Source organism: Octopus sinensis, unplaced genomic scaffold (genome assembly GCF_006345805.1).
Source record: "Octopus sinensis unplaced genomic scaffold, ASM634580v1 Contig13721, whole genome shotgun sequence".
Classification (NCBI taxonomy): Eukaryota; Metazoa; Mollusca; class Cephalopoda; order Octopoda; family Octopodidae; genus Octopus; species Octopus sinensis.
Window position 1 is genome coordinate 31,382 of NW_021833034.1, and position 26,779 is coordinate 58,160.

At 40.2% G+C, this 26,779-nt stretch overlaps 1 protein-coding gene across 1 annotated transcript in view; it reads right to left on the reverse strand.

The window, feature by feature from the left end:
* LOC115229862 (protein mono-ADP-ribosyltransferase PARP14-like) overlaps positions 1–26,779 on the reverse strand; it is an 82,948-nt gene that overhangs the window by 26,151 nt on the left and 30,018 nt on the right. The window contains exons 5-8 of the mRNA XM_036499360.1: positions 24,363–24,499; positions 23,858–24,085; positions 23,023–23,250; positions 14,058–14,109 (exon numbers count right to left, since the gene is read on the reverse strand). Of these exons, the coding sequence (XP_036355253.1) occupies positions 14,058–14,109; positions 23,023–23,250; positions 23,858–24,085; positions 24,363–24,499 (645 nt within the window). The remainder of the gene's footprint in view (positions 1–14,057; positions 14,110–23,022; positions 23,251–23,857; positions 24,086–24,362; positions 24,500–26,779) is intronic.

The window sequence follows — 26,779 nt, forward strand, 5'->3', positions numbered from 1 at the left end:
ATAAGAAAGGAAATAACAATGTCAGATGCATTTTGAAGCAGTCAAGATAAAAAACACAGATGAACATTGCCTTAATTCAGGTTGTGAGAGACCTGAATTTACACAGAAACTCTAGTGATAACAAATGAGGCTAGACCTTTAAGGGAAGGCTTCTCACTCAGCAGTGGCTCAAGAAGGAAATGGGGGCAATGGTTACAGGAAACGCATGTTAATGCTTTGGCTGAAAAAATGTATGTTTGAAGTAACAGAGCAGAGACTAGTGAACCAAGCTAATGCTATTAGGAGAAGAAGTGGATGACAGAATTGGCGATGGAAAAGATCACAAGACAACAAAAAAGAGAGAGGTCAAGAATTAGAACGGCTAAACAACATCAGTGATACAGTTCAAGCAAATGAAGAGCCTAGAAGACAAAACAATAACTGATCAGGAAAAGAAACCTGACACCAGCAACATAAGTGAGGAAGATGAGCAGATTTTAAATAAGTTGAAGGAAGTAATGGGTAAAGAAGACAGGAAAAAGATTACCAGCATTAAGAGGAAGTTGCTAGATGTTACCAGAAAAGTATGTTCTGTTATCAGTAGGATAGGTACTAAAAATATAGTAGACACTAACTTATTGATCTCTGCAGGACGTGGGGTAGTAGTTATGTTGTGGTGAATAGAGAGTAACACCCCTGTGGGATTGAAAGTAGATTCATAAAAGAGTAACGTACTTCATTGAGAGGCAGAAGGCATTTGGAGTCTGACGTTGAAGTATTAGTAGTGTGTCATGTGAATACATTGCTTTTGCCCAGCTTCCATTTTAATCCTATATCCAAACAACAAGAATATAAAAGTGATGATGAGGTGTTTGAAGCTTGCATTCAGACGCTCAAATTTTTTGTACGAAAAAATCGTTAACATGGAGGACTTATTGGCCTACATAGTGCAGTTGCAAAAGCAGCAACAACAACAAAACCAACAGTTGGTGCAAGTAATATTCAAGATATCCAAAAGTATGTCATAGTCATTGTCAGCAGACAATGGAGTAAACTGAACTGGAGGAGAGTTCAGTTATAACTCAGAAGAAGAAGGAACAACATTTTCTGCACATTTTTGAAGAGACGAAGAAATCTTGAACAAGAACATCAAAACTGGACTGACAAGAAAGAAGTGGGACCACTTTTAAGAAAGTTATCCCCTGCTGAAGAATCAAGCTGAGATTTGTTTTGAGGAAACAAATTTTATTGAAAATTTTCAATGAAATGAGTTCCCGGTTCAATACTCACTGGCAGTATTTAAATTTGGTTGCGAAATATGATGGAAATTTCGTCACCTATGGTGGGGTTGTTAACAGAGAATGTGAAAAATTCAAATTAAATAAACTGACCTCAGACATGTTCAAATGTCTAATTTTCGTTCTAGGGCTAACCGAAAGCAAAGATGCAGGTACATATTCTCAGATATTAACAAAATTAGAACAGAACCAAAATTAACTCTACAGGCAGTAGCAGAAGGATGTGAGAGAATTATGAATTTAAGGCATGATACTGATGTAAGTGAAGAAAAGATTGCTCTTATATTTATGCATGCCAACCTGTAAAGGATTAGAAAAAAGAAAAGAAAAAAATATATCAAGATTGAATGCTATGGGCCATGCTATGGTGCAAAGGTTTACATTTTAAATGTAATTGACCATTCCAAAAAGTAAAAAACATTTTCAGTGTGGAAAAATTGGACATAAAAGCTCACATTGTAGAGTGAAACAAAAACAAAGGCTGAATGAAAAAAATTCTGTCAAGAAAGTATTCATTATCATCATTGTCATCATTTAACGTCCATTGTTCAGGCTGGCATGGGTTGGACGGTCTGACCAGGGATGGTAAGCTGGAAGGCTGCACTAGGCTCCAGTCTGATTTGGAGTGGTTTTCTATGGCTGGTTGCCCTTCCTAATGCCAACCAATCCAAGAGTGTAATGAGTGCTTTTACATGCCATCAGCATGAGTGCCATTTGCATGACAGTGGAGTGTGTTTACATTCCACCGGCACAGGTGCAAATTTATGTGACACTGGTATAGCTATGACTGCAGTTTTACTTGGCTTCATGGGTCTTCTGCTCAAGCATAACATAATGCCAAAGTTCTTGGTCATTGCCACCATGAGGCCCAACACTTGAAAAGAACTCAACCACTTTGCCTCCATGAGGCACAACGTTCAAAAAATGTTCATTACTTGCCACCAGCATAGGTGCACTTGGCTTGATGGGTCCTCTCAAGTACAGCACATCACCAAAGGTCTCGGTCACTAGACATTGCCTCTGTAAGGCTCAAAAATTGTGCTTCACCACATCGTCCCATATCTTCCTGGGTCTACCTTTACTATGGGTTCCCTCAGCATTTACAGATTGGCATTTCTTTACACAGCTGTCCTCACTCATATGCATCACATGACCATACCAGCACAGCCGTCTCTCTTGCACACCACATCTGATGCCTCTCATGACTGACTTTTCTCTCAAGATGCTTACACTCTGCGAAACATGCACACTGACATTGCACAACAGCAAAGCATACTGGCTTCATTTCTTTCAATCCTACGCATCTCCTCAGCTGTCACAGCCCATGTTTCACTGCCATGCAGCATAGCTGTTCACACACAGGTTTCATACAATCTGCCTTTCACTCTGAGAGAGAGAGAGGCCTTTGTTGATAGCAGGGGTAGGAGCTCCCTGAACTTTGCCCAGCCTATTCTTATTCTCACAATATACTCTCAGAGCATCCATTTCTGCTACTAACTTGGTCACCTAGGTAATGGAAGCTATCTACTACCTCTAGCTTGCCCCACTGGCAGTGATGGAGTCTATTTTCTGCATATTTTCAGCGTTATTGTACCTATGTACCTTCCACATACGAAAGCTACTTTACTTGTTAACCTTTTATGCATCTTTTATGTTGTGTGTCCAAAGCTTACACTGGGTGCATCTTATGCAGTTTCTACCTACGCCTTTTCTATAGGTCGGGCAGGTCTGTCTACCTGAGGAGATTTGTGATTTGTCTGCCTTCCTACTTACTATGACTTTGATCCTAGACCTTGCTTCCATACCTGGAACTTCTCTAGTTCAGTGATTTAGCTATAAGAGTAAGATCATTAGCATAGAGGAGCTCCCAGGTGCAACTTGTCTTGAATTCCTTTGTTATTGCGTGGAGGACTATAATGAACAAGAGGGGGCTGATGACTGATCCTTGTTGAACCCCTACTTGTACCCTCAATTCTTCACTGTACTCATTGCCAACCCTCACCTTACTGGTAGTGTCCTTGGACAAGGCTTCTATGGCTCTCACCAGCCACTCACCTATCCCTAGTTTCTGCATTAACCACCAGATAAGGGATTAGGGGACCCTGTCAAAAGCTTTCTCCAAGTCAACAAAAGCCAAGAACAGAGGTTTATCTTTGGTTAGGTATTTCTCCTGCAGCTGCCTTATCAGAAATATAGCATCAGGGGTGCTTCTACCTTGCACAAAACCAAACTGCATCTCATCTAGGCTAATTCTCTCCCTAATTAATTGTGATATGACTCTCTATGCCTTTCATCATCACTGAGCCAACAATTGATAGCTCTGTAATTATTCATCTAGGGCATCGCCTTTACCTTTGTAGCAGTTGACTATAGTGTTATTACACCAGTCAATGGGTATGACTTCTTCGTGAACCACCTGATTGACTATATGAGTGATTAGACCATAACCCACACTGCCAGATATTTTAAGCATCTCACCAGTGATTCCTGAATGGCTGGGATGTTTTCCCTACCTTCATATCTTTAATTGCTTTATATACTATGTTGATTCGCATAGCTGGCCCTCAGTTGTTGGGTCAATATTGCCAGACTCTCTTCCTCCCATTCATTCTCCACATTCAGCAGTCTTTCCTAATAACATCGCCAAGCCTCTTTCTTTGCAGAATCATTAAAAGCTAGTGCACCATCATCTATGCAGACACATTTTTCTCCTGTGACATCACAATTTTCTCTCACACACCATCTTGCAATCCAAAACACTTCAGTTCTTTGGTCCTCATCACGCTGAACATAAGCAAATGTCTTCTTTTCTGCTTCTCCCTTGGCTAGATATACCTGTCTCCTAGCTATCTGATACAGTTCCCTGCTACCCAACACTTCCAGACCTGTTTCTTTGCTCCAATAGCCCTATCTAGAGTATTGTTCCACCACCATGTTACCCTAGGTCTGGAAGGGACTTGCACCAGCCACAGATTTGGTCTGTGGCACTCAGCAAGCTGTCTCACAGGAATTCCCAGCTGCCTTCTGTGTCACAGAACTGTAGCTCTTCCTCCCTATCATCAAATTTCTCAATTAGGATGTCCCTAAATCTCTGACCATGTGAAGGGTTCTTAAGCTTCCAAGTCCTTCTTTTCCACATTGGTCTGCTTCTTGGCATCCTTCTGGCCTGGAGTCTAAAGTCACTAATGACTAGTCTATGCTGGAGGGTACATTCTTCACCAGGGAGGGTCTTTGTATTTAAGAGCAACCATGCATCCTGTTATCTGGTGAGAATGAAATTGATCTAGCTAGCAGAGTCACCTGACTGATAGGTTATTGAATGACTGACTGGCTTCCTGAAATTGATGATGTAGATCAAAAGGTTATTTGCATCACAGAACTTCAGGAGCCTAGTTCCCTCTTCATTTCAGGAACTAATACTATGGCCCCCATGAACACCATGGAAGATACCAGGATGCCATCCAACATGCCTGTTGAAATCCCCAGCCACAAAGATGAGATCATTGTCGTTCGTCCTTGAGGTAGCCTGCAGCGAGGCTCAGAAATTAAAATTTGTGTCCATAAAATTGAATAATGTGAACATCATGTTACAACTGGATACAAGCAGTGATATCATGATAATTAACACAGATACGTGAAGGAAAATCAGGAAGCCTAGACTGAAGGAAACTTTGAAAGTTGCTTGTTGTGTTTCAGGAAAAAAATTAATTTTTAAGGGTGAAATGATAAGTGATGTTATCTTTCGTGGAAAAACCTTAAAAGCCAAACGTTTTATGCTGAATAATACAAAAAATTTATTTAGAACAGACTGCATGGAATTATTTGAATTATAGGACCTCTCCATAATTTTTTCTGTAAAACGTGAATGGTTCTTTCTGCCAGTACAAATAAAGTGTCAGACAAATTATAAGAAATGATTAAAAAGGAATTTTCCCAAAGTTTTTTCTAATCAGTTAGGTGCTTGCACCAAAACAAAGGCTAAGTTTGATGTAAACGAAAACATTTCTCAGTATTTAAAGCAAAATGAACTGAACCCTTCACAACAAGTCAACAAAGAATTAAATAGACTTGAAAAACTTGGGGTTATTGAAAAAATTTATTACATTCAATGGCATCACCAACAGTTTATGCGAATAAAAAAAAAATAACAAAATCTGTGTATGTGCTGATTTTTCAACAGAGTTAAAGGAATGTTTGATGCTATATAATTACCTGTTACCAAGTCCAGAAGAAATTTTGTGATGTTGAATGGAGGAAAATATTTTTCAAAGTTGGACCTATCTGAAGCATATTTGCAGGTAAAAGTTGATGAAGAATGTTCAAAATTATTAACAATAATTACCCATAAAGTATTATACATATTTAATCGACTTCCTTTTGGCATAAAGGTAGCACCAGACATTTTCCAACAAGTTATGGACACTACACTTGCAGATTCATATTTCACTACAGCTTACCTTGTTGACATGCTCATAAAAAGCGAATTTTGTGCTCAGCAAGATGAGCATGTTAAAAAGATCATCCCACAAAATAAAAGATTAAAGCTCAGCGAGGAAAAGTGTGAATCTTTTATGCCAAGAATAAAATATCTAGAGCAGATTATTGATGAAAATGTATGTAGACCAGATCCATTAAGGGTGAGTGCAATAAAAAATATTACAAGCATTTTGGGGGCTTGCAAATTGCTACCAGGTATACATACTGAATATGCATGATTTAAGAGCACTCCTGAATAACTTGTTAAAAAAGGCATTAAGTGGAATTGGCAAGACATGTGCCAAAAAGCTTTTGAAGAAATTAAAAACATTCTAATGTCAGAATTGTTGTTATCACGTTTTGACTCAAACTTAGAAATAGTAATGGTATCAGACGATCGTGACAGTGGTATTGGAGCTGTGATTTTACACAAAAATGAAGAGTGTAGCCTGAAAGCTGTAGCTCATGCTTCACATTCCTTATTGCCAGGTAAGAAAAGTTACTGTCAGATAGAGAAGGAAGGATCAGCTATCATATTTTCAGTAAGGAAATTCCATAAATTTATACATCTATTAGTCTACAAGTGTTGTCTTCCCTGTCTTTAATAACTATATCTGGTCTATTTGCCTAGATTGTTCTGTCAGTGATGACAGGAAAATCTCAGAGGATAGTGACATTTTTACCTTCAACAACTGGCTCAGGATAATGTTCATGTGAGTAAGCAGGAGTGATGATTTTGTAGTGTTTACATATTTTCCAATGTAAATACTGTCCTACCTTATCATGGCAATTTTTGTAATTCATAGGTGTAATCACAGGGCATATTAAAACAAAATGGTCGATTGTTCATCAAATGTATTGCAGAATGTGCATTTAGGGTCAGAACCAATTTGAAGAATGTTAGCCTGGTAGGTTTTGGTAAGCAAGCTTTGGTCTTGAGCTGCTAATATGAAACATTCAGTCTCTGTTTTCAGTCTTTACATTATCATTATTATTATTATTAATATTATTATTATTATTATTATTATTACCATTATTATTAATTATTACCATTATTATTATTATCATTATTATTATTATTATTATTGTATTATTATTATTATTGTTATTCCTTCGTAACACAGTGTAGGTAAAAATGCACTGGAGTCTTTAGTCATCTGTCAAGTCACAACAAGGACCTCAGACGGATAATACTTTCCTTAAGATGTGCGCTGTGCCCAGATAGGCTGCTTTTGTAAGACATCACAATCTTGCAAAGGATTTCCAGTTGCCTTAAGAAGTTTTGAAGTTTCAATGGGATTGAACCCAGCATTCTGATCACCACTGTATCACTTTAACATTACCCTCTCACTTTCCATACAGTCTTGCCATTTCCACTTTCAATTCGGAGTATTTGGTGATTTTTTCAACCTCTTCTCTCACGACATTCATGTCATTTGGTATGGCTACATCAATGATCTGACAGTATTTGTCTCACTTTCTCAATATGACAATATTATTATTGTTGTTGTCATCGTCGTCATCGTTATGATTATCATTATCATTATTATTATTATCATTATTATTTATGGGTTTTTCTTCTTCTTTCAAATTTGCTTCCATTTCTTGTCGAGTGTCTTCCCGACTCCTAGGGCAAAGAAACTCATAGTATACATTGGTAGGCCATTAAACTAAACTTACTAGTTCGTTCATTTTTTTTTCGATAGAAATAAAGTTAAATTAAAATACATGGGTAGTAATAGTTCTCACATCGACAATGCTCTTCTCAATACGTGTGATGTACCAGTTAAGACAATCTTTTGCACTTCTTGCAGGGATGGTAAGCCAGGGATCATTCATAAATAATTTTCGGTTCCCTTCTTGATCATCCTAGTGCTCCTACGGTCACTGGTATTGTAACTGCCTTGAGATGCCACATTTTCTCAATTTCAATGAGCAGGTCTTTATATTTTCTGAGCTTGTCAAATTCTTTCGCCGAGATATTATGATCACAGGGGATGCTCATGTCGATCAATAAGCAAACTTTATTGTTTTGGTCTTTCACAACAATATCTGGTTTATTGGCCTTGATGGTTCGGTCTGTATGTACTGGAAAGTCCCGCAGAATCGTTACATTTTCTCCTTCAGTTACAGCTTCAGGGTGGTGATTATACCACTTGTCGGCAGTTTTGATATTGCAATGCCGACTTATTAGCCAGTGTAGATATTGGCCAACTCTGTCATGTCTTAATTTATACTCCACTGGTGCTAAGACTTTACATCCAGAGATTAGGTGGTCCACTGTTCAATCATGACGTTGCAGAATCAGCATTTGGGTCTGCTCCATTTTTCATCACATTGGCCTGGTAGTTCCGGGTTAATAGGCTTTGATCTTGAGCAGCCAGGATGAAACCTTCGCTCTCTGCTTTTAGCCCTGAGCTCCGTAGCCACTGATGAGTTTGCTTCTGGTCAACATCAGCTTGTTTGCTACGGGCCACATATTTGCCATGCAGAGGTTTCTCCTCCCACCTATCAGCCAATTGCTCGTGCGCTTTTTTCGTTGCCATATTTCACCTTCTTTGCAACAATAGTTGCCGTACTTCCCTCGGGTTGTTCAGTTTGGGTATCCTGCACAAGATCAATAGCAAATTTTTCGCTTTCCTTATGATAGAATGAAGCTTCTTTCGTATCTCGTGATTTTCCACGAGCTTTAGCATCCAGTCATTCGTTATTTTGAGATATTTGGCCAGTCCAATTGTGGTTGTTTTGTAAGCTAGTTCAAATTGAATCAGGCCTCGACCTCCTTGGGCTCTGGGAAGGTAAAGGCGATCTACGTCTGCCTTTGGTGGTGCATCCTATTAAACTCAGCAGCTTGCGTATTTTCCTATCTATATTCTTTACTTCACTCATATCCAGTTCAACACATTGTAGCTATAAGTAACAACTGGAACTGCTAAGGAATTTATAGCTAACACCTTGTTACGTGCATTTAGTTCAGATTTCAGGACTGCACGAACTCTCTATAACATTCCTTCCTGATCTTCTCTTTCATGCTTGCATTCTGAATACCAGAGCCTTCATTTATCCCTAAATATTTGTAGGTTTGTTCTTGCTCAGGCTCTCTTTAGGGATAGTTCCCAATGCACCTATAACTACTGGAATAGATTTTACCCGCACTTTCCATAGTCTCTGTAATTCAGTGGTTGGGTCCTGGTACTTTGCTATTTTTTTCTAAACCATTTATATTGACTTTCTCATCATTTGGGACTGTAAAGTCAATTATCTGGCTTTTGTATCCTTGTTTGCAGATACACTATTTTAACAAACAGGAGAGTAAATATATTCACAGAGGTTAACTTTCAACTCCCAGCATACAAGACTCCAAATGCCTTCTGTTGTCAATGAAGTACGTTGCTCTTTTGTAAGAGTCCAATGAGTCTACTTTCAATTTCACAGCATTCAAGCATAATTGCTACCAACGTCGCCTTACTGGCACCTGTGCCGGTGGCATGTGTAAAAAGATTCGAGCGAGATCATTGCCAGTACCGCCTGACTGGCCCCCATGCCGGTGGCACGTAAAAAGCACCCACTACACTCACGGAGTGGTTGGCATTAGGAAGGGCATCCAGCTGTAGAAACACTGTCAGATCAGGATTGAAGCCTGGTGCAGCCATCTGGTTCAGCAGGCCTCAGTCAAAATCATCCAACCCATGCTAGCATGGAAAGCGGACGTTAAACGATGATGATGATGATGATGTTGCTGTCTGTCACCGCAACATCTCCTCCTTTGAGATTGACTTCTGTTGGGAAAATATTTTTTTCCATATCACATCTTCCATTTCGAGATTTACTTTCCCCAACAGATTAATATTTAATTCGTTTTGGAACACTGCCTCCAACAATTCTGTATGTTTTCTTTTTCTTGTACTGGTATGCTTTATTTCAATGATTTCTTACAGAATCAGCTCATCAAATATCTCTTGGAGAACTTCCATGGGTACTTCTTTCCTTGTAACCCTTTCTTCAGCAAACCTTCTTTTCAGCTGATTCAGGTGTTTTTTTATGTTGTTCCCATTTAGAATCTCACTTCATGTACATAATTTTACAGATCCATTTTATTATTTCACCATCTTCTCCGACCTTCTTTTCCATTTCTGTACACTCTGAAAAACTCCTGATCACCACTTATTGAATACTTCATTGTATTTTTAGCGTTTTCCCTAGTTTTTATTTTTCTGCTGGGTAATAATTTCTCAAAAACTGACCTAACTTTTCTTATGAACATCAGTTTAGCAGGCGACATGCTTGAAGGGGTTTTTGTGTTTGGCGTTACACAGTAAACTCTCAGGAATTGTTACAATGCTACATCATCCACTACCTCATTTATAGATTTCCTTAACACCCTTCTAATGTGTTCACAAAATGTTCAGCTTGTCCGTTTAATCTTGGGTGATACAGAGGAGTAGTGATATATTCAATTGAGAACACTTGCAAAAATTCTTAAATTTATTTGCCATGAACTGTGTACCATATCTTGCTAAAAGTTCAAGTGGAAAATCCACTCTTACTGTGGAGGTTAGTTTTTCTACACATTTCTGGTCATTTTGTAAAACTATCTATCACTATTAGATAATATGATCTGCTTAGTACTCCTGTGTAGTCTAGGCCATGGAATATTGGTTTTGGGCCAGGGTTGAAATTTGGTAGATGGTGATTTTTGCTGTAGAGCTCAACCTCTGTGAATACCAGCCTCTCAATATCTAGGTCCATTTTCAGCTAGTAAATATAACTCCCCAAAAGTGACTTCATCCTAGAAATTCCTGGATGTCCAGTGTGGAATTCCTTTAACATTCGATTGTAGTGAGACAGGCATTACAACTCTCGGTGCCACCCAAAAGTACATTGTCACGTATCAAAATGGACTTCAAACGGTGTCAAGTCCAACCACATGCATTTTTTTATTTGTTTCTTCTGATCGTTTGTTTTTTTTTACTTTCATGATAAAGTCGTCTCTTTCTGCCTAATTTTTATTTCCTCCAGTGTGACAGGCAATTCACATACAACGTTGCACAAATCCATTTTTTATTTCATGATCATCTCTTAATGCCACTATCACTGTGTTTTCTAGTGGTTCACTGTATGTTGGTATTGTCCTTGACAAACCTTCTGCATGCCCCAATCTTTTAAATGGTAAATACTCCATCTGAATAAGCTTGCAGTTATAAGACACGCCAATATGCATGATAAAGAACCACTTCATAATCTCTCAAATACAACCCAGAATAGAAAACAAATTAAAATTGGAAACTATGTAACAAAGGAAATTATTCAAGAACTAAAACCAGATTTCACTGAATTAAATGAAATGATTTATGCAGCTGCTAAGACAATTGAAAGCAGTTGTATGCCTCTGAGAAAAGTCAAGAAATACAAACCTGAGAAGAATTCCAAACTGGAAAGGTAAAATTGAAAAAGAGATTGAAATAAAGAGAAATGAAATATCAATATTGAATGAACTAATTTGTGGAAACGATGTAAGAAAAATGAAGAGAAAACAGATTCTCACCAAGAGAAGAACTGCTTTCAGCAAAAGAAACACTGCAACAAAAGAATCCAAGCAAATGAAGATTTGAAAAAAAAACAGATTTTACATAGAAAATAAGCTGTTCACATCCAATGTGAAAACATTCTACAGAGAAATAGGCAAAGACGGAATAATCATTGAAGACCTCCACTGCCATGGGAGAAGTTGAAGACTTCTGGAAAAATATCGGGAATGATGAAAAGAGTTACAATTGAAATGCTGACTGGATCAGACACACAGAGGGATCCTAGCAAAATTTATCAGAACAAGCAAGGGAAGATCACAATAGCAGACCTAAGGATGACACTCACGAAGGACCATAAGTGGAAATCCCCTGGTAATGAAAAGGTGCCAAATTTTTGGCTCGCCTTGTTCCTGTGTGCACATGGAAAGTTAGTCCAGTTATTCAATGAAATAATGAGAGATCCTGCGAAAACACCCGACTGGTTAGCAAGAGGTATTACTTACCTACACCTGAAGAATAATGGAACCAACTTTCCCCAAGACTATCCACCCATGACATATCTATCTGCCACGTATAAAATTTTAACATCCATCCTCATGGAGAAAAACATACAAATTTATGGAACAGAATGATATTTTCCCCACTGAACAAAAAGGTGCCGACAAGGCTCATATGGATGCAAAGACCAACTCTTAATGAATAGCATGGCCCTTGAGGAACTGTCATAGCAAATGCAGAAATCTCAGTTCTGCATGGATTGATTATCAAAAAAGGCCTTTGACAGCATGCTGCATTCATGGATCTTGAAATCGCTGGATATCTTCCAAATTTCTCTTGTGATTTCACATTTCCTGAGGCACAACATGTCAATGTGGAATACAAATCTCCAATTATACCACTCTGATGGAGTTCTGACCACAAAAAATATTAATATCAACTGTGGCATTTTCCACTTTCATCCTTAATTTTATTCATAGCCCTAATGAACTTAACAGAACAGGGTATGGATATAAAATTGGCAAGAGGAAAACAAGTCATCTGTTTTATGTGGATGACTTAAAACTTTATGGCAAAGACGATAATGAGCTTGAAGGACTACTACGTACTGTGAAAGCATTTAGTGATGACCTTGGGATGGAATTTGGTTGATAAATGTGCCAGGGTCACTTTCCAGAAAGGAAACTGAAGACCTCACATTCAGTGGAGTTGGATGTTGACACAGTCATAGAGAACTCAAGCAAGAAGAAACTTACAAATACCTCGGAATAAATGAGGGTTCTGGCATTCAGCATGCAAGAATGAAAGAGAAGGAATGGTAAAGGTGAGTTCAAGCAGTCCTAAAATCCGAGTTAAATGCACGTAACAAGGTGTTAGCAATAAATTCCTTAACAGTTCTGGTTGTTATTTACAGTTTCAATGTATTCAACTGGAATATGAGTGAAATAAGGAAGATTGACGGGAAAATCCTTGAGTTTCTGAGTTGCAAAAAGAGGCACCAACCAAAGGCAGATGCAGATCGTCTTTACCTACCCAGAGCTCAAGGAGGTCGAGGCTTGGTTTGATTTGAAACCTCCTACAAAACCATCACAACTGGACTGGCCAAATATCTTGAAACATCTAATGAATGGATGCTAAATCTCATTGAAATTGGAAGTGCAACAACTGTAGCTGCAAAGAAGGTGAAATGAATAGCAAAGCAAAATGCGCTTGAACAATTGGATGATGGGTGGGAACAAAATCCTCTGCATGGCAAATATGTGGCCCGTAGCAAACAAGCTGATGTATACCAGAAGCACAGCCATCAGTGTCTAGGGAGCTCAGAGCTTAAAGGCAGAGAGAGAGAAGGCTTTATCTTGGCTACCCAAGATCAGAACTTATTGTCCTGGGACTGTCAAGCCAATGTGATGAAAAATGGAGCAGACCCAAAGTGCTGATACTGCAACAATGATATAGAAATAGTGGACCACCTACTCTCTGGATGTAAGGTTTTAGCACCTGTATAGTATAAATCAAGGTATTGCAGATAATGTGTTGGCATTATAAAATGAAAAGTGCTGACAAATGGTACAAGCACCACCCTGAGGCTGTTAGAGAGGGGAAAATGTAACGATTCTTTGGGACTTCCCAGTATGTACAGATGTGACCATCAAGGCAAATAAACCAGAGTAATTGTTGTGAAAGACCAAAACAATAAAGTCTGTTTATTGATTGATGTGAGTGTATTTTGTGTCTATGATGTCTCGGCAAAACAATTTGATAAACTCAGAAAATATAAAGATCTGCTGATTGAAATCGAAAAGATGTGGCATCTCAAGATGGTTACAATACCAGTGACTGTAGGAGCACTTGGAATGATCAAAAAAGGAACTGAAAATTATTTATGAATGATCCCTGGATTACCATCCAGGCAGGAAGTGCTAAAGATTGTCTTAACTGGTAACTGGTCACACGTATTGAGAAGAGCATCGTTGCTGTGAATTTTCTTTCCTTTTTCCCTTTTATTTTCTTTGTTTACTTTTCGTATTTTTTTACTTTTTCTCTGTCATATGACTTTGTAAATGAATGAGTTAGCGTGTATATTTTAATTGCCTACCGATGTATACTGTGTGTTTCTCTGCCCTAGGTGTCAGGAAGGCACTCGGCAAGAAATGGAAACAGAACTGAAAGATGATGATGGAAATAACAACAACAACAATAAAATTGATAATAATCAGAGGTGTTTAACACAGACATGACAAAGCACAATGATATTCATATTAATGAACAAATTGTTTACCTTTTGAATGAAATCCTTCATTTTTCTCTCTATTTAGATATTCAGTAAATAGCTGTGAAAAAAAAAATAACAATCAATCATTTTTATGTTTAATTTTTTTGTCATTTTATAAAGAGAAGAAAAGAGAAAAAGCAAAATCAAAGGAAGGTTAATGGGGAAGATAGTTTTTGTGTGTGGCAAATGCTCAGGGGCATTAAACACTGAAAAATGTACAGAAAACAGCTTCTGTCACATTTCGTTAACTAGGTGACCAAGTTAGTAGCAGTGGTGGATGCTCTGAGGGCATAGCTGCTAGAATAGGAATAACCTGGGCAAGTTCTTATCTCTACTGGTAACAAAGGGCCTCTCACTCAGAGTGAAAGGTAGATTGTATGATACATGTGGGTGAACAGCCATGCTACATGGCAGTGAAACATGAGCCATGACTGCTGAGGACATGCATAAGCTTGCAAGAAATGAAGCCAGTATGCTCCGATGGATGTGTAATGTCAGTGTGCATACACAACAGAGTGTAAGCGCCCTGAGAGAAAAGTTGGATTTAAGAAGCATAAGATGTGATGTGCAAGAGACGACAGCACTGGTATGGCCATGTGTTGCGAATTGTTGAGGAGAGCTGTGTGAAGAAGTGTCACACCCTAGCAGTTGAAGGAACCTGTTGAAGATGTAGACCCAGGAAGACCTGAGATGAGGTGGTGAAGCATAACCTTTGAACAATGGGCCCCACAGAGGCAATGATGAGCAACGGAGACCTTTGGAGATATGCTGTGCTTGAGAAAACTCAGTAAGCCAAGTGAGACCATAACCATGGCCTGTGCCAGTGTAGAATAACCAGCCCATTTAAGAGTACCCTTCAATCATTAGCCAATAAACTGCACTTGAGGAGACCTGCTGAGACAAGTGAAGTCGTTGTCATGGCCAATGATAGTACCACCTGATTGGCACCCGTGCTGGTGGATTGTAAAAAACTCCATTCAAGCTTGGTCAGTGTCAGTACTGTCTAACTGATCCCGTGCCGGTGATACATAAAAAGAAAACATTCGAGTAGAATCATTACTTGTGCCGCCTGACTTGTCCCATGCTGGTGGCATGTAAAAAGCACCATTCAAGCGTGGCTGATGCCAGTATCGCTCGACTTGCCCTCGTGCAGGTGGCACATAAAAAGCACCCACAACACTCTCAGAGTGGTTGGCATTAGCAAGAGCATCCGGCTGTATAAACATTACCAGATCAGATTGGAGCCTGGTGCAGCCATCTGGTTCGCCAGACCTCAGTCAAATCGTCCAACCCATGACAGCATGTAAAGTGGACGTTAAACGATGATGATAATAATTTTTTAAACAGAAAAGATTTAATTTAACAAAAGACAAACAAAATATTTAAAATATTTAATGATTTATTTCTAATCAGTAATAAGTAAATGAGGAAAATTACTTTTATCACTCAGATCAAAGATATTCCATCCATGGCCTTCCAGTCTACTGGGAGACATGGTATTATAGTGGATGTGGCAGAGAGACCTCTCACATGGCCACTGATGTGGTGTTAGTGAAGTTAAACATGTGGCCATGGTGTCTTCATGTAGCTGAAGTTGTATTGTTTCTTCTCTCCACTCACCATTCTGATTAAAACTGCTGAGTCTTGTGTTTGCTGTTGAAATGTCTATCAAGAATGTTGAAGTTGAGGTTCTTTGGTGCATCTTGTGTCCCCAAGAATATTTGCAGCACAAAAGCAGAGTACAAGGTTATTATTTTCATATTGTAAGCAAGAAGGAGGAGGTGGAGGAGGTCCAACAATTAGGGTCATGGTCATTCATAAGAGAGATGACAAAGGAAAAGAGAAAAGATTCAAAAAGAAAGAACTTCACAAACAGTTCTACAGTGGACAGGAATTTCCCCTATTTCTTCATTACAGCGTATGGACATAAAGAAAGCAGTAGATAAGAATTGTGTAGGTTGTCCACATTTCCATATAGTCAGCTGCACAGACTACAAATTTGTAACTTGTACACTTGACTCAGGTAAGACAAATAGGCCAGGTCTCGGTTAGTGGAAGCTGACTGCGTCATTCACAGCACGCCAGGCTTACAGGGACTAGATTAGCACATTAGTTAAGAGGGCATCGATGGGTGCCATTATCAACAACAGATGGTAGTATGCTCTAAAGAAAGCAATTAAAAAGCTGAATCGGTTAGGTACAGTAAGGCCCTAGCATTAGACCAAAATAGAATAGAGGGAGACCTAGTTAAGAATTTAGAAGAGGCACTTAGAACTGGCATTGTGTCCAATGTACTGGGAGCGAGGTTGGCCCTCGACCAACACCTAAATGCCAAACACAAAGAACACATTGACCAGAGCTAGGATGCATGCTCTGAGGAAGGAGTTGGAGCCACCCGAAAGGCCTAAGTGGCAGAGGCGCAACGAGGCAACAGAGCCACCATTAGGTCACTTACAAATGAACAGGAGTGCGAATTACTCGAGCCTGAATGAATGTGTGAAGCCTTTCAACAACACTTTGCCTGACTGTTTGGGACAACTGGTGGGTCAGAATGCAGAGTGGACTTTAGTGCCTACCTGCTTGCCCTGCCACGAGTCTCAGCAAGAGAGGCAGAGTGTTGTGAAAGACCCATCACAGCCGTGGACATATGGGATGCGATGGCAGGCTGCACGAGAGACAAGTCACCAGGCGTGGATGGTCTGCCCTACGAACTTTATTGTCATATGCCAGACTTGTTTAAAGGCATCTTGGCAGCAGTCTACTGCAACTGGCAGCAAAACGGAAGTATCCCCATCTTTGTAAAGTGAGGAGCAGTGAAACTGCTAAAGAAAGATTCAAACAAGGGAGACGACATAGATTACTTCAGGCCCATCACTCTGCTCAACGCAGATTTGAAAATAGTCGACAAGATGCAATATGCACCATGCCAGGTCGGAGTATCCATGACAACCTCCATCTGATGCGCTACATCATAGACAGGGTAGTTAAGGATCCTGGCATGGGTGGGGCGCTGATCAATTTGGATCAATCAAAACCCTTCGATAGGGTAGATCATCACTACTTGGAGGCTGTCCTTAAAGCAGCTGGTTTTGGTCCCACCTTCTGTAATTGGATCACTGCCTTATACAGCGGCATCAGCCTGGTAGTTCGCGTAAATGGTCATCTATCCAAACCATTTAACATCATGCATTTGGTTCATCAAGGATGCCCCCTCTCGTAGCTCTTGAGTCACTACTGCGGAAGCTGGTGATGCTGAGGGGCATCCCATGAGAGCTGGGATGCAGGAGAAGTGTGTCTGCATATGCGGACAACATCACCATCATAGTGTCGAGCCACAAGCACATCGATCTGGTCGGCAAGACACTAAAACAATACAAAGTGGTAACGGGAGCAAAAATTTACTGGGAAAAGTCAGTGGGTTTGCAGCTTGGCACCTGGAGAAGCAAGCCCATGCCGTCCAACAGCGTCTCCATCATGGGACACTGGACCGATTAAATTGCTCATTGTCTGGTTCAGTCCGGACCTCCAAATGGAGAAGAACTGGGGTGAAAGAATGACTAGGGTGACCACTCTCACCCAGCAATGGGCTGAGAGGAAGCTATCCCTAAAAGATCAGGTGGAGGTGGCGAATGCATACATCACATCCATCATCGAGTACCGTCTGACCATTGTACCTTGTCTCGACCCTACCATCACCAAACTGGAATGCATATTCTTCCACTTCCTGTGAAAGGGAAGCGTTCTAATGGTTAGGCGATCCATTTGCTGTCAACACCTGCTAAATAAAGGGCAAAGCATGCTGTGGTTGATGATTTGTAGACATGCACTGAGACTGTGACATCTCTGGCACTTCATAGATGACCGTGAACAGGTGTGGTCGCCGTTTGTGCGGCACACTTTTCCACAGCTCATCTCCTTGGCCGAACTACAGTCGTGGATCAAACAGAGACCGAGGCTAGACGAATGGCACCACAAGTGTCGCTTTGCTCTAAAGCAACTCTGCTGTGCGACTTCATTACAAAAAAGGTGTTCTATAGAGGATTAGTGAAGGAGAGGTGCGACAACGTTTTTAGGCAGAATCTGGGCATCGACAAGGAACATCTGACCCACCTATTCAGGACAACTTTCAGGCTGGGACCTATGGACAATCACCAAAGATTGCTGACCTGGCAGTGCTATTGAGAAGCATAACCTGTTCGGGATAAGCTCTACAGGCACGGTTCGAGATACACCAGGCCAACTTGCCCAGATGCGGTCAGAGCAATGAAAGCATTCTGCACACACTAGTGCAGTGTCCAACCGTTTTGGACCTGTGGGCTTATACTGAACGGCTGCTGTCACATGTGGGACGAGTTCACCTGTCAGCTAAGTCTATCGTGACAATTGCTCTTCCACCTTCCCTCAACTGGGGAGGCAAGGCAATCTTCATCGTACTGGTGGCCATGGTGAAAGAATGTGTGTGGTGGACTCAAGCAAAAGGATTAGAGACAACACTTACCTCTCTGGCCAATCGCTCATCACTTTTACAAGTGCCACTTGAAAAGGAAGGTGAGAATGGAAAGGCGGGTTTTGTCTCGTGAAACTTTCAAAAAAAGGTGGGAGAATGTTTCAGTCATTGTTACTTGTTTCAGTCATTAGACTACAGCCTTGCTGGAGCAATACCTTGAAGAATTTTTACATGAACTAATTGATCTTTTAAGACAGATGCTTGTTTTAACATGTCATTTGCCAGACATCTAAGTTATGGGGACTTAAACAAACCAACATGGGTTCTTGAGTGGTGTATTCTGGGACTGACACAGCCACAAAGACACACATACACACTTGTGTATATGTATGATGATGATTATCATGATCATGATGATCATCATGTTTAAACGTCCACTTTCCCTGCTGGCATGGTTTGACTGAGGGCTGGAGAGCCAGAAGGCTGCACCAGGCTCCAATCTGACCTGGCAATGTTTCTACAGCTGGATGCGCTTCCTAACGCCAACCACTCCGAGAGTGATATGTGGATGCATTTTACGTGCCACAGGCACAGAAGCTGGTCAAGCGGTCCTGGCATCCATCACGTTCAGATAGTGCTTTTTATGTGCTACTGGCACAGGAGCCAGTCAGAAGGTACTGGTATCAGTCACATTGGGGTGATGCATTTTATGTGCCACTGGAATGGAAACCAGTCATGGGGCACTGGCCACAGCTGTGATTTTTGGTTTTACCTGACTCAACAGGCCTTCTCTAGGACATCATATTGCGTGACGCATCAGGTGTACTCTCAACAGGGTCAGACATGCAACACTGGCATCGGCCATGGATACGATTTCACTTTAGTTGCCAGGTCTTCTCAGTTGCACAACATATCTCCAAAGGTCACTTGCCATTGCCTCAGTGAGGCCCAATGTTCAAAGTTCATGCTTCACCACCTCATCTCATGTCTTCCTGGGTCTACCTCTTCCATAGCTTCCGTCTACAAGTAGGGAGTGGCACTTCCTCACACAGCTGTCCTCATCCATACTTAACCCATGACCATACCAGCGCAGTCATCTCTCTTGCTCACCACATTTGATGCTTCTTCTGCACAACTTTTCTCTCAGGGTGCTTACACTCTGTTGTGTATGCACACTGACATTACACATCCAGTGGAGCATACTAGCTTCATTTCTTTCAAGCCTACGCATATCCTCAGCAGTCATGGCCCATGTTTTACTGCCGTGTAACATGGCAGTTTGCATCATACAGTCTACCTTTCATCCTGAGCGAGAGGCCTTTAGTTGCCAGGAGGGGTAGGATCTCCCTGAACTTTGCCCAGGCTATTCTTTTTCTAGTGGTAACACTCTCTGAGCATCCACCCCAACTACTACCTTGCCCACCTAGGTAGCAGAAGCTAACAACTACTTCTAGTTTTTTCCCTTGTCATGTGATAGAATATGTTTTCTGTATATCTTCAGTGCTTATTGCCCCTGTGCATTGGCCACACACAAAAACTATTTTCCTGGTTAACCTTCCTTTGATTTTGCTAAACCTTTTATGTGTCCATAGCTTACACTGGGTGCATTGTAAGGAGCTTCTACCCATGCCTTTTCTACTGCTCGGTTCACAAATGGCCTTTACAAACTCTTTACATGAACACCACCCTGTACATAACTTCATGTCCCCCTACATGGCCTTGCTTTTTGCTTTTTGAGCCAAAAAACTAACCAACTAACTAACTAACTACAGATCAAGCAGGATCATCTACCTGAAGGGGTTTGTGATTTGTCAACTTTCCTATTTACTAAGACTTTCGTTTTTGCTAGGTTAACCCTAATCCCCTTTGATTCTAGACCTTGCTTTCACACCTTAAATTCGTCTCCTGTTCTGACAGTGACTCAGCTATTAGAGCAAGGTCATCAGCATAGAGGAGCTCCCAAGGGCAGCCTGTCTTGAATCTCTCTGTTATTGCCTGGAGGACTATAATGAACAAGACCGGCTGATGACTGATCCCTGGTGAACCACTTCTAACCAGAATTCTTCACTATACTCGTGGCCAACCCCCACCTTACTAACAGCATCCCTGTGCAGGGTTTGTACAGCTCTTAACAACCACTCTTACGAATCCCCAGTCTCCACGTTGACCACCAGAGAAGGGATCAGGGGACCTGTCAAAGGCTTTTTTCATGTCAATGAAAGCCAAGTATAGAAGTTTATCTTTGGCTAGATATTTCTCCTGCAGCTGTCTTACCAGAAATATAGCATCAGTGGTGCTTCTGCCTGGCACAAAACCAAACTGCATCTTATCTAGGCTAACTCTCTCCCTAATTAGTTGGACTATGACCCTCTCTGTAACTGTCATCACCTGATCCAATAATTTGATACCTCTGTAGTTATTTCTATCTAAAGCATCACCTTTCGCCCTTGTGACAGTTTGAATATGGTGCTGCAACACCAGTCATTGGGTATGACTCCTTCATGAACTACATGATGGTGGGTGACAAGACCCTAATCCACACCACCCGATATTTTAAGCATCCCTGCAGTGTCTTCATATCCTTAATTGCTTTATCTACAGGGTCCCTCAATTGGGTCAATCTTTGGAAGATTCTCCTCCTCCCAATTCATTCTCCACATTCAGCAGTCTTTCATAATGCCATCTCCAAGCCTCTTTCTTTGCAGAATCATAAACACAAGGGCACCATCTTCCATGCAAACACATTTCTCTCCTATAGCATCACAGTTTTCTCTCACACACTGTGGAAACTAGGGATAGATGAATGGTTAGTGAAAGCTGTGCAAGCCATGTAAAAGGATGCTGTCAGTAAGGTGAGGGTTGACAATGAGTACAGTGATGAATTCTGGATAGGGGTAGGGATCCACCAAGGATCAGTGCTCAGCCCCCTCCTATTCACCACAGTCCCCAGGCAATAACAGAGGAATTCAGGAGAGGATATCCCAGGGGAGCTCCTCTATGCTGATGACCTTGCTCTAATTGCTGAGTCACTATCAGAACTAGAGGAGAAATTTCGGGTGTGGAAGCAAAGATTAGAATCGAAGGGCCTTAGAGTCAACCTAGTTAAAACCAAAGTCCTAGTAAGTAGGAAGTCAGACAAATCGCAAATTCCTTCAGGTAGATAGCCCTACTCGATCTGTAGAAAAGGTGTAGGTAGAAACTCCGTAAGATGTACCCAGTGTAAGCTATGGATGCATAAGAGGTGCAGCAATATCAAAGGAAGGCTAACTGGAAAGATAGTTTTTGTATGTGGCAGATGCTCAGGAGCAATAAACACAGAAAATGTGCAGAGAACAGCTTCTGTCACATTCCTAGGGAGAAAAACTAGAAGTAGTTGATAGCTTCTCTTACCTAGGTGACCAAGTCAGTAGCAGGGGTTGATATTCTAAGAGTGTAGCTGCTAGAATAAGAATAGCCTGGGCAAAGTTCAGAGAGCTCTTACCTCTGCTGGTGACCAAAGGCCTCTCGTTCAGAGTAAAAAGTAGACTGTATGACATATGTGTGCAATAAGCAATGCTACATGGCAGTGAAACATGGGCCATGACTGCTGAGGACATGCGTAATCTTGCAAGGAATGAAACCAGTATGCTCCGCTGGATGTGCAATGTCAGTGTGCATGCACAACAGAGTGTAAGCACCCCGAGAGAAAAGTTGGACTTAAGAAGCATCAGATGTGATGTGCAAGAGAGATGACAGCACTTGTATGGCCATGTGTTGTGTATGGATGAGGACAGCTGTACAGCTGTGTGAAAAAGTGTCACACCCTAGCAGCAGAGAGAACCTAGCAGTAGAGGGAAGACCTGGGATGAGGTGATGAAGCACGACCTTCGAACATTGGGTTATACCGAGGCAATGATAAGTGACCGAGACCTTTGGCGATATGCTGTGCTTGAGAAGACTCAGCAAGCCAAGTGAGACTGTAACCATGACATATGCCAGTGTAGCTTAACCAGCCCGTTTAAGAGTACCCTTCAATCATTGGCCAATAAACTGCACTTGCAAAGACCTGTTGAGACAAGTGAAGTCATTGTCACGGCCAATAACAGTACTTCCTGATTGGCTCCTCTGCCAGTGGTACATTAAAAGCACCGTTCAAGCGTGATCTTTGCCAGTGCCACCTGACTGGTTCCTCTGCCAGTGGCATGTAAAAAGCATCATTTGAGCATGGTCGATGCCAGTGCCAGCTGACTGGTCCTGTCCTGATGGCATGTAAAAAAAACCAGTCGAGTGTGATCATTGCCAGTACCACCTGACTGGCCCTTGTGCTGGTGGCATTTGAAAAGCACCCACTACACTCTCAGAGTGTTTGGCGTTAGGAAGGGCATCCAGCTCTAGTAAGTTTGCCAGATTGGAATGAAGCCTGGTGCAGCCTTCTGGCTTGCCAGCCCTCAATCAAACCGTCCAACCCATGCCAGTTTGGAAAGCGGATGTTAAATGATGATGATGTTGAACATAAAACAACAAACAACAAATACATCAACCAACCTTTGCTATTTCTGTGTCTTGAGGATAAACCACAAAGTTTACAACTTTGATCTGGCTTGAATTTAGATCTGAGTAGTTTTTCACTGCTTCATACATTGTTCTGGGTAGGTTTTCAATGGGGTACTTCAATGTTCCAGCCCCTAATATAGGAAATGCAAGGCTTTTTGCTCCCAATCCCTCAGCCTTTTCCAGACAAGTGGTTATTATTTGAGTCAAGTTTGCCAGAATCTATAAAAATAAGTGTTTAGCAATTGATAATGAACATTTTATTAAATATTTTCTTATAACAGAAGAAACCATTTAGTTGTAATAAATATATTCTCCTCTCACAATTCCTCTCACTCCTACCACTTCTAAACACAACTGTCATTCCTATCACTCTTTAGTCCTGCAAGGGACAAGGCAACCTCACTCATGTTGCTGCTACAATAAAACAGACCCAATCCACCGTATAAAATGATTGGTGAATGAAGAGAGACAATGCAGACTCAAGAGGAGTCTTTAGTGTTGTTGAGGACATGACAACCTCTCTAGTGCTCGTGCCATGACAGAGAAAAACTCACCAATACAGACAGTAAAACAGAGAAATATGTTTTAATATAGTCTTATTTATCAGTCACATAACTGCTGTTAGGCCATGAGGCTTTTTCCCTTCTATTTATATATAAAAGTGTCCTGTTCATCGATATCTTCTGCTTCCTTCCAATGATAACTTGGAAGAACAAATATTAAACAGGATGCTGACATTTGCTTTATGATTCTCACACAACATGCATAAGGTTCTCTTCAAACATTAACTGTTTCAATAAATCAATATCATATTATTGATACTTACTGAATCAGGGGAATTTTCATCCCAGGGAGGTAATACCAGATGAAATACATTCTTACAGTTGAGGTTATATCCTTTAGTGACGGCTATTTTAGATGTAGAAATACCTTGAGGATATCTCTGGTTACATTCGTTTTGTATCTCAGGACCAGCAGCAAGGAGAATAAATTTGGAGATAGAACCATTGTTAAGCTCAAGGTTTTTATTGGTGCTGTTAACGATGACATCAAGCTGAAAAAGTAATTAATGGTAAACAACTAAGGAACATTCCATGGAGAGAAGAGAGATACATTGTTGCAGTTGATATTGTTGTTAAGAAAGGCTCTACAGAATGGCTGTAGTAAGTTTGAGGTTGTTAAAGTTAGCAAAAGATATACTCAAGATATCAGATGTGAAGGAAATAGAATGTTTGAGTTTGAGAAAATGTTTTAATTAACTTTAATGATTCCTCATTTGGAAATGAAATAACAATTAAATATAAATAAGTTACATGAATCTATTTACTCACAGATACATTAGAAATTGAATCAATCATTAGGTTTATTTCAATGCCATCATATTCTTTGGATGTCTCATTAGTTCTGGGTGTCATAGAGGATGGTTCCTGTTGTGAGCCAGGAAGGGATGCATTTGACGATGCAGTGTCTGGAAATAAACAAAATTCTTTATTTGCTTTGTTTTGTTTCTAATTTTTAATCAAACATTCTTCTCTGTATTTAAAGAACTACTTTATTCCATATCGGTTGGAAATTTTGGCACAGGGCCATCAATTTCAAGAGGCACCAAAAGTTGATTTTTTTGACTCCAGTTTTCAACTGGTTCTCATTTTATAGACCCTGAAACGATGCAACTCAGACTGATGAAATGCAGCTAAACATTTCACCCAATTTGCTGATGATCGTACCTTACAATAATAATAATAATGATAATAATAATAATAAAAATTTAGAATGGAATTTGGATTCAAGAGTATGATGTAATCTACCTAAAAAGATGCAAGGCACACTCCCTGACAGAAACAGAATTACTGAATATAGACTCGTTTGAGCAAATTGAAATGGAAGAACACAAATATCTTTGTGTACTAGAGTTCAATGAGATAATGGAAAAGGAAATGAAAGAGCAACTGAGGATGGAGTATTTCTGAAGACTGAGGTTGGTGCTGCACTCAAAATGACTGGATGGAATAAAGTCCTGGCAGTTAATACGTTGGTGATAGCATTACTTCGGTATGGAGTGGGAATTATAAAATGGAAAAAAAAAGAGAGAGAAGTGAAGAAAAAGATACCAAGACCAGAAAAATGTTGACAGTACACAGAACCTTCCACCCTAAGAGTGACGCCAATAGGTTGTACTTGTCCAGAAGAAAGAGTTGGGGAGGTTTGATCAGTTGCCTGGATGATATCAAAGGAGAGAGAAACAGCTTAGGGTGATATATAAAAAATTCTGTGGAGCCAGTGTTGAAGGCTGGCATCATCAAAACTGAGAATTGAGTAACTAAAGAAAAATTTAAACAAGAAATGAACAAATAAAAAGGCAAAAAAACATGGAAGGAAAAAAATGTGTGGTGAGTTTGCAAGAGATGTGAATGCCAAGACAAATGCAAAAGACCAGTATCTGTGGATGAGGTGGAATGACCTGAAGATAGAGATAAAAGCACTCATATGTGCAGCTCAGGAACAAGCATTAAGGACCAATTATATGAAATGCAGAATTGACAACACTACCTATAGCGACAAATGCAGAATGTGTGGTGAGAGGGGGGTGAAACAGTATGGCACATCATTAGTGAATGCCCGAAATTGGCACAACATGAATACAAATGCCATCATGATAATGTAGAATGAATGATCCATTGGAAGCTCTGTGGAAATCATGGCCGACAAAGAGCAGAGACATGATATGAGCAAACCCCAGAAGAAGTCACCAAAAATGAAAACTGTATGTAATGATCCAGTGCAATCACCTAACCAGACATAGGAAACCAGACATTGTTGTGGTGAATAAAAAAGAAAGAACATGTGTGAGTATCAACATAGCATGCCCCGGTGACAAGCGGATCAATGGGAAAGAAGAGAAAATAGGCAACTATGATGATTTAAAGGAATATAAAGGCTGTGCTTAGTGAGGAGAGTAGATGTAAGACCAATAGTAATTGGTGCACTTGGAATTATCAGCACTCATCTACTAACATGGCTGAAAAAGATCGGTACAAGTGTGAAGGAAGAACACCTACAAAAATCAACATTGCTTGGATGTGCAAGAATTCTTTGTAGGGTTCTTGAAGCATGACCAGTAAACAAGTGTCACCTTAGTCTGCTGGCTGTGGACAGCTGACATTTTCCATCATACCCAGCAAAATAAACTGGGTTTTCATATAATAATAATGATAATAATAATAATAATAACAATAACAATAATAATAATAATAACAATAACAATAATAATAATAATAACAATAATAATAATAATAATAATAACAATAACAACAATAATAATAATAATAATACTCAATACCACAGATTTGCTATTCTGCTCAATACCACAGATTTGCTTTGTTTTGTCTTGGTATAAAAGATGGCTACAGCAAATATTCTGCTCAATACCACAGATTTGCTAAATGCCCTGATGCAGTACCAGGCAGCTGCTCTCATAGCTTCTGATCTTAACTGATTGGAAGTGTTATCATGTACATTGTTTTGTCTTGGTATAAAAGATGGGCTACAGCAAATATTCTGCTCAATACCACAGATTTGCTAAATGCCCTGATGCAGTACCAGGCAGCTGCTCTCATAGCTTCTGATCTTAACTGATTGGAAGTGTTATCATGTACATTGTTTAGTCTTGGTATAAAAGATGGGCTACAGCAAATATTCTGCTCAATACTGCAGATTTGCTTGTCAGTTGTTTGACCATAACCAGTTG